Source organism: Manihot esculenta, chromosome 13 (assembly GCF_001659605.2).
Source record: "Manihot esculenta cultivar AM560-2 chromosome 13, M.esculenta_v8, whole genome shotgun sequence".
NCBI lineage: Eukaryota > Viridiplantae > Streptophyta > Magnoliopsida > Malpighiales > Euphorbiaceae > Manihot > Manihot esculenta.
In genome coordinates this window covers 34,109,141-34,118,250 of record NC_035173.2, presented here as the reverse complement: position 1 = coordinate 34,118,250, position 9,110 = coordinate 34,109,141, and the positions used below count along the sequence as shown (strand labels likewise).

Here is a 9,110-nt window from a genome sequence, read left to right as displayed (position 1 = left end):
TATAACCCCAATTTTAAATGTCTCCAACTGCCTCTATGTACCCTCCTTATCCTGCAAATTACTTTTTGTCAGTCAAATCAACAAGCAATTAAATTGCAAAGTACTCACTTATCCTCATTTTTGTGTTTTGCATGATATTCATACGGACACGGTACTGGGCCATGGTTTTGAGAAAGATGGACTGTACTATATGGAAGAGGTCTCGAGCACTGGGTCGACTCACTTAGCTCAAGGGTTTTCAACCTGACAGTTGTGGCTCTGGCACCGGCGCTTTGGCCATCCCTCAAGTAAATATCTTCATGCTTTGTTTCCCGAATTTAAATCCATTGATATCCATGTTTGTTCTTCATGTGTGCTTGATAAAAGTCATAAGAGTACTTATCACATTTTCGCAAATAAATCTGATACTCCATTCTCAATAATACACTCTGATGTATAGGAGTCTGCCCCAGAAATTGTTTCTCATGATTATAGATACTTTGTTACTTTTATTGATGATTGCACTTGTGTTACTTGAATCTACTTGTTGAAACATAAATATAAAGTGATTGAAAATTTTTGCGACTTTTTTCGCATGATTAAAACCCAATTTCACAGCACCATTCAAGTCCTCCGATCTGACAAAGGGGGAATAATCATCTTCAAACTTTTTTTCGGGACAATGGAGTCATTCACCAAACTACTTGTCCGTATACCCCACAATAAAATGGAGTCGCCAAAAGAAAAAATCGGCACATCATTGAAATCACCCAAACCTCATTATTTGAAGCCCGGGTTCCTTATAAGTTTTGGTCTGAAACAGTTGTTACTTCTATTTACCTCATCAATAGACTCCTGTCTCGAGTTCTTAATTTTTGTTCTCTACTGTATACCTTGTCTTCTCATCACACCATCTCTTCCCATCTAAACCTTCCACCTAAAATTTTTTGCTGCACAGTCTATATTCACATTCCCAAATCGCATCGCACTAAACTTGATCCATGTGCTTTTAAGTGTGTGTTCCTCGGTTATGGTGTCCATAAAAAGGGGTGTTTTGACCCAATCTCTAAACGACTCTTCACCACTATGGACTACACTTTTCTTGAAGATGAGTATTTTTTCTCCTCGCAATTGGCAGTGAGGGGGAGAATACAACAGAACCACCACTTTCAAGTTGGCTTAGCTATCCTCAGGGAAAGTCAGAGACTGTCCATCCACTTTCCCTTCCTGATTCTACACTAGAACTTGGAGACACTGATCATCTAGTACAGTCCTCAATCTCAACGCCACAACTAGAGCTTGCCACCGTAGAATATCCTGAGGAATACGCCATTGAGGTATATGAATCTGAACCCTCTCCTTCCTCTAATAACTTTACCACTGAACCCATCTCCCTTGAATCTCCTGAAACATACCACTATGTATTACCCCTTAGGAATAACAGAGGAGTTTCACCCAGGAGGTATGATCCAAAATTCGAGGCAACTGGATCTAAGTATCCTATGGCAAATATTACTAGAGGAGAGAATCTATCACCTTAGTTTATCACACTACAGAAAAATATTTACTTAGAATAGATACCAAAGGATGTCACAAAGGCCTAGAAGGACAAGAGATGGATTGAAGCAATGGAGATCGAGATGGATGCCTTAGAGAAAAATAAAACCTAGGAGAAATGCTAGCTACCCAAAGGAAAACGACCAGTGGGATGCAAATGGGTGTTTACTGTAAAGTATAAGCCGGATGGAACGGTGGATAGATATAAAGCCCGACTGGTAGCAAAAGGATACAGTCAGACCTATGGAGTCGACTATTCCGAAATGTTCTATCCAGTAGCAAAAATTGATACAATACGAGTCCTATTCTCTCTTGCTGCAAACCTAGACCGACCACTTCACCAGTTTGATGTGAAGAATGCTTTCCTGCACAATGACCTGAAAGAGGAAGTTTACATGGATGCTCCACCAGGGTTCACGAGTGGATATAGACGAGGAGAAGTGTGTCGATTAAGGCGAGCCTTGTATGGGTTGAAACAGTCTCCCAGAGCATGGTTTGGGAGATTTAACCAAGCAATGAAGAAATATGGATATCGACATAGTAACTCTGATTACACCATGTTCTTGAAGAGACGAGAAAGAAAAATCACGTGTTTGATTATATACGTGGACGACATTATTATAACAGGAGATAATGTGGACGATATCAAACGGCTGAGGGACAACTTATTCCAAGAATTTGAGATGAAAGACCTTGGGGGTTAAAATACTTCATTGGGATTGAAGTTCTCAGGTCAGACTAGGAAATCCTGATATCACAGAGAAAATACATCCTTGATCTGTTAGCCGAAACAGGAATGATAGACTGCAAGCCGGTTGATACTCCAGTAATGGTCAATCATGAGTTGAGCAAAGATTCAGAAGAAGGACCAGCAAATAGGAGGAGGTACCAGAGACTGGTAGAAAAGCTGATTTACTTATCACACAGCAGACCAGACGTGGCGTATGTTGTGAGTTTAGTAAGTCAGTTCATGCACGATCCAAAATAAGACCATATGGAGGCAGCATTGAGGATTGTTTGATATCTGAAAGGAACAGCTGGGATGTGCATGTTGTTCAAGAAGAATGGTCATCTCAATATCAGTGGATATACGGATGCTGATTGGGTAGGAGACCGTGCCGACAGACGATCCACTTCAGGATATTTTACCTTCATTGGAGGTAACTTGATGACATGAAAAAATAAGAAGCAAAAGGTGGTGGCACTATCCAGTGCTAAAGTAGAATTTAGGGGAATAGCAAAAGGACTTGCAGAGCTACTATGGATCAGAAAGTTGATATTCGAGCTTGGATTTCCATCAGGAGACGCAGCTAAACTTCGTTGTGACAACAAGGCAGCAATCAACATTTCCAAAAATCCTGTTCAACATGATCGAACAAAACATGTTGAAATAAACCGATATTTCATCAAGGAAAAGTTAGACAATAGTTTGATATCATTACCGTTTGTTCGATTAGAAGATCAGTGGGCAGACATCCTAACTAAAGCAGTTGCTGGACGAATATTCCATAAAGTTTTGAGCAAGTTGGGCATACTGAATCCACATGAACCAACTTGAGGGGGAGTGTTGGAGAGAATATTCTGTCATAATTGTAATTAATCAATAATTAACATTACCATAATTAATATAATCCTAACATGATTCTAAGCGATAATTGATAATATAATCATAAGCATAATTGATCATATCTTGTACTATATAATTCTTGTATTCTATTATAAAAAATAAAAAAATAAAAAATATTATAATTCTAGACATACTACAATAATACAAAACATCTCTCAGTATATAATCGAGATCCTGCATGCAAACACCCATACAACTCCAACAAAATAAACAGATCGAGAAAACAAAATCTCTCTTGACAAATCTCCGCGTCTGCAATAAAGCTCCCCACAAAAATATTTACAAATCTCAAAAAAAGGGAAAGAACCCACTTTTTGAGTAGGAGAAAAAATATCACCCCACTCGAAAGGTTAGGGAATATTGCCAAGCGGCAGCAACTGAACTGAAGTAGTACCTTTGAAAAAACTCCCAAGAAGGAGAGAAATGAGAGAAAAATTCTCTCTTCAAATAAGAGAGAAATATACTTCCCACCATCGTTTGAAAAAATACTTTTCTTTCAAATGCAGATTTATTATTATTATTATTTAAGATGAGGTTATAATTCTCCGTCTGAATTTTTTTTTCCTTTTCTTTATATATTTTTACATATTCTGAGGGCAGGACAACGCTGCTTCTAATTAGAGATAGAAATGGCTACCATTTCGTCATTAATATAACAGAATGCATAATATCATTTGTCAGTCTCAAAACGCCAAATACATCACGATAAACACATCAAAACAGATTGCTTTCCAGCATTTCGAGGTCATATTTGATCTTCAAAGGAGATAAATATTCATAGATGACAGAATTGTCAAATTGTTTGGAAGATGAGAAAGAGAGGGAAAGTAGAAAAGAAAATGGAGCAGGCGCACGAGGGAGAAAAACTTATTTGCTCAAAACAGAAGCTTGCAGCATAGATCAGCAAAGGTTATAATGTAAATATTTGCACAAATCCACAATCAAGTGCACACAACTTTCAATTTCACATTCTTGCTAATATTTGCAGAATCTATTAAGTGATGGCTTCTGCACCATTTTCTTTTCAACATTGTCAATACATTGCAAAAAAGAAAAAATTTTGAAAGAGAATAGATTATACGAAAAACATATATCGCTGTAAGAGACCTGTAAGTATTAAGTAATTGAAAACTGCAAGACACCTCAATTGTATTCACAGGAAGTATTTGAAGCCAAGCACTGAAACAAACCAGCTTTTTGTCACTGGACTGCATTACCCAACAAACTGTTAATTGAAGGTGAACTCTGTTCGCTTAACCAAGGATCTTGCACAGAAACAGGTGAACTATCTTTCACTTCCTCCAATGAAGTCAAACAATCTGCTGCCCTCTGTGGAACAAGCACTCTCCGGCTAGTTACACCGGCCTTAACTGAGGAAACACCAAATGACTTCTCGCTTCCGTTGTCTGGTGAGGAACAAGAAGATGCGGCTGGTGAAGCTGAGTACAGGTTTGGAACCCATGAACTAAGCCTGATGTGCTCTAGCTCTTCTGCTACTTCCATCATTGTAGGCCTCATATCCCTATGGAAAGCAAGGCATCTAAATGCAAGCTCAGCCACGTTATGGATGGACGATAATGTCCAAGCATCCTTATGTGGATCAAGATATGGATCTATTATCTCGTCAACACAACCTCTTCCGATCCTGTCAATAGCCAGTGCAGCCAAGTTTACCTCGGTGTGAGGTCGAGAAAAATCAACTACTTTCAGTGAGGTTATGATCTCTACAAGAACCACGCCAAAGCTGTAAACATCACTTTTATCAGAAAGGTGAAAGTATTGATGGTATTGAGGATCAAGATAGCCTGGAGTCCCTTGTGGCGCTGTTGAGATGTGAGATGACTCAGTCATGCCGAGTCTAGAAAGGCCAAAATCAGCTACCTTAGACTTATAGTTGTAATCTAAGAGTATGTTGCTAGATTTGATGTCTCTGTGATAAATTGGTGGGTTCATGGCAGAATGAAGGTAGGCAATAGCATTAGCAGTTTCAGCAGCAATGGTGAGCCGTATCGTCCATGGAAGCCCTTTGCCTCTCTCTCTTTGTAAATGTTGACACAGGGTTCCATTAGGCATGAATTCATAGACAAGGATTGGTTCACCTTCCTCTATGCAGCAACCTAAAAGGCGAACTAAATTTGGATGGCTAACAGAGGAAAGAAGCTTAATTTCATTCATGACTTGATCAATGCTATCAGTATCTCTATGTCGGATCTTTTTTATGGCAACCCAATCATCATCATGGAGCTTTCCTGCATAAACTGTACCGTAGGCTCCAGTTCCCAGCCTTTGTTTCTCTGAGAAGCCATTTGTAGCTCTTTCAATTTCTTTGTAGGCATAAAAGGGAACACTAGAATTGCCTGCGGCTTCACAAAGAAGTCGCTTTGCACTCAACCTGTTTCTCAAAGAAGTAGACCGCCGTCGAACAAAGTAACAAATGAGGGCGAGACCGGCCATTAACACAGCTCCAGCAATAACCCCTGAAAACATAAAAATGTGAACCACTTGAGTAATAGATAATTAGTTGAAAAGCACACCTTAAAGCAAAAGGTTGAGGAAAACCACCTGAAAATAAATTTAAATATGCAAGGAGAAATTTTTCCATTTAACTTCAATGCAATTCATGGATTTCAGAAGTAGATAAGGAAAGGAAATTTTTTTATGACTTGAGAAACTTACCTCCAACAAGAACACCGATTCTAGTAGTTCCACCACATTCCCCATTGATGTACTTTGAAGCATTGCATCCGGAAACTGACGACATGGCAGTCAAGAAAGAAGGATCAGAAAAGATGTCCATTTGAAAATTGTTTCATTCTAAATTTTCTGCTGTTTGATAACACTTCCAAGATTCAATATTTCCGAAATAGTTACGTTCAAAGTTCAAACAATTTTAAATTCAAACGAAAGACAGCCAAACCAGATACGGCTTATGCGCAAACCACAATGGTTGACATAATAAAATCTGTTTCCACCATCTTGTATTGCATAAGGATAAGCACATTTATCACCGTATAACATATATTTTTTTAATTATTTATCAGGGTATCCCTCTATATCCGTTTTACGGTCCATAGAAGAGTAATCCCTTAAGGGTTTGTGGCTGCTCATCCCAACAATCAAGAAGATTAATCACATAATAACAGTTGTGCCAACACAAACGAGCAGACCTATAGAAAAATGAATCCCTAAGCATTTTCTCCATCTTTGTCAAATGTTTAGTTCACAAAGTAATTCCATAATTCTGCCAAGTCAAAACCAAGACCATTTAGTGTCGCACTACAATTTGATCAAATGGTTTTGTTCACCTAAACAACTTTGCTATTAAAACTTAAAAGATAGACTCTTGAAGGATGACCATATTTTGGCTGGATTAGCACCTAAAAGTCAAAAAAGGGTAAGGATTTTTCAAATGCCACAGGAGGCTATAATCGTGGCAGGTATAATGCATTAATTATGGTCAGACTTGTTTTGGGTAAAAAATTAAAAAAAAATGGTGAAATGCAATTAGAAACGGGTCTAATATGACTTCATTCACAGTTTTGGAACCCTAAAAAGTCAAAATTTTAGCATTTTCCTTGTATACGTATGTCATTAACTATTTTTTCTACTCATAATCTCAACGCTAATCTTTAAAGGTGGTTTCTGCTTTTTCTTTGTCTATGTCATCAGTTGTATAAAATCCACTGGCCTAGTTAATCTGAACTCATATGAAGCACGACCAAGTTTTAAAAGTATTTCTCTTTTTTTAAAGGTTGATGAACAAACATAAAAAACATCTCATAGAAACTAATTGGTTAGCCAATTTCATGAAGGTAATGTGTTTGTCTGACATTAAAAACTAACCAAAATACTAAAATAAGGTTGGTGGACAATATCCCATTGGTCCTTAGGGTCATACTCTTGAACTCTACATTCCTTTTTCTTTTTCTTTTTTCAACTTTTATGACCATAGACCGCCAATACTCCATGGAAATGTCTTTCTTCAAACTACAATTAGCCAACTCAGGTACCCACTTTCCCTAGTCAAAAGCCAACCCATGCCCACCCCCACCACCCCAAACATCAAACACAAGTAATATTTAATGAAATAAATAAATTCACATACAAACAAATGAATCAAAATACTTGTTTGACTCACCGCTCCGGCAACCTTCCGCCCCCTCACCCGATTTGAACCCATCTCCGGTGAACCCTTCATTACACTGGCATCTATGGCCTCTCATCCCATTATCAAGCGTAACTTCTGAGCAATTCCCATTTTTGGCGCAAGGATCAGCTGCACAATTCCCTTGGAGCCACCAGTTCAACTCGACGCGCTCGAACTCCAGAGAAAGCACTGGGTTATTTGACCCAACAGCAAACGAAGAGAACACGAACTTACAATGAGTGGAGTTCAAATTCTCATAACGCAAGATATCTATTCCCGATTTCTCCCTAGAATAGCAGCTTATGTTGTCACTTTTAGCGTCGCAATTCTGTATCTCTAACTGGCTCGAGAAGGAACTTGGGGGTATAAGGCAATTGTTTAAAGACGCGCTGCAATTTTGCAGAAGCATGCCGTTACTCCATGCCGGCGAGTAGTACTGGCCAAACAGAGGTTGAATCGATTCAAGAGAGCGGTTGCATTCTGCTGGAAGAAATATAAAGATGCCATTTGGGGTTATGTTTTGCACTTTAAAATCTCCGATTCTGATGTCTCCCGTCTGGTGGTCGCAGTTAAGACGAATACTGCAACTATCCGAGAAACCAAATGGGTAAGGAACCCACTTGGTTGACTCACCGGTTCCACAAGATTTCTGGCATTGGGCCAATGAGTTATGTCTATGAGCTCTAGTTGATATAACTAGGAAAACTGATGTGATGACGATAAGCATTAGCTGGGTTTCTTCAAAAATCATTCTCGTGTTGTGCTCCAAAAGGCCTGAATCATTTACCTCCACCTTTACCTTCTACCTCTGTTCTTCTGCAGATCAATAAAATAACAAGAAACTGTTAAATTATCAAATATCTTCTGTTGGGTGGTGCCCAAAAGAGCTGAGAAGTGGGAAAGTGAACGAAATTGTATTAGATAGAGAGGGAATTAAAAGCTGAGGTTTTTGGTGCCGTTGGGGAGCCATCTAAAACCAATAAATGCTTCAGAGAACTGTGGTTCATTAATGGAAATTTCTTTCCTTCACAAGCAAAACAAGAAAAAAATGAAAAGAAGACTTTCACCTATCAAAAATCTAGAAGAGAAATGGTTTCTGGTGTTAGTTGGTCGAGAATTTATGAGGTTTATACCTTTTCATCTGAAAATTTCTTCAATGGCGGTGTAATTGCTCTGCAATTTCCATCTCAAGCTTGTGGAATTAAAAATTGCTTCAACTTGACGAAGAAAAAACTAAAAAACCCCACAAAAACCCTTCCCTTAATCTTATATCTGAGTTTTTGGCTAATCTATGAAACAGTAATGATTACAGAGACTCAAATAAGCAAAACCTTGAATCACTCTGCAGAGGCATTTTCATTATTTCTCAGTAATAGCTTTTTGACACAAATATGAATAAAATAGCAATTTCTTACCCGTTAATGACCAAAACACCCTTTGAATGAAAGCCAGGGAGAATATGAATTTACATAAATACCCTTGGAAAAGAAAACATTTACAATATAAAAGAAGAGGAGAGAGAAGAGGGAATGATACAGTCAGCACGCAATTATAAACAGTTTGACTAGAACAAAAGGACGTGGTGTGTGGACAGCATCTAACAGCTCCTTTTGTTTTTATTTTATTTAGAGGAATGTGAGAGCGTAACAAGATAAAAAAAAAAAAAAAAATTAAAAAGAAAAAGCATAGGCCTCGAGAAGTTTTTCTGAAACGGAGGAGAGAAAAGGAAGGGGATTGACTCCGGCGAAGACTTTTTTATCTCGACGTTCCTTTCAGCCGTGGTTTTTAACTGTTAAATTT

At 38.3% G+C, this 9,110-nt stretch overlaps 1 protein-coding gene across 2 annotated transcripts; it reads right to left on the bottom strand.

Moving 5' to 3' along the window:
• Positions 1-4,109: 4,109 nt before the first annotated feature.
• Positions 4,110-8,697, bottom strand: LOC110629987 (wall-associated receptor kinase-like 14). Of its 2 annotated transcripts, none has more exons than XM_043949864.1 (4): positions 8,444-8,697; positions 7,302-8,197; positions 5,840-5,914; positions 4,110-5,640 (listed from the first exon to the last, which is right to left on the bottom strand). In XM_043949864.1, exons 2-4 carry the CDS (start codon positions 8,059-8,061, stop codon positions 4,364-4,366), a joined length of 2,112 nt encoding a protein of 703 aa, XP_043805799.1. In that variant the 5' UTR covers positions 8,062-8,197; positions 8,444-8,697; the 3' UTR covers positions 4,110-4,363. The 2 variants fall into 2 exon arrangements, with proteins under 2 accessions (XP_043805799.1, XP_021632941.1); XM_021777249.2 differs by having other exon boundaries at positions 7,302-8,126; positions 8,444-8,696.
• Positions 8,698-9,110: the final 413 nt, after the last annotated feature.

Excerpts from the sequence above, each read along its gene's own strand:
- LOC110629987 (XM_043949864.1), bottom strand. The coding sequence starts at position 8,061 with ATGATTTTTGAAGAAACCCAGCTAATGCTTATCGTCATCACATCAGTT. Across the intron at positions 5,915-7,301 it reads GGCGGAAGGTTGCCGGAGCG|TTTCCGGATGCAATGCTTCA; the intron begins GTGAGTCAAACA and ends CCATGTCGTCAG. Across the intron at positions 5,641-5,839 it reads AATCGGTGTTCTTGTTGGAG|GGGTTATTGCTGGAGCTGTG; the intron begins GTAAGTTTCTCA and ends TTATGTTTTCAG.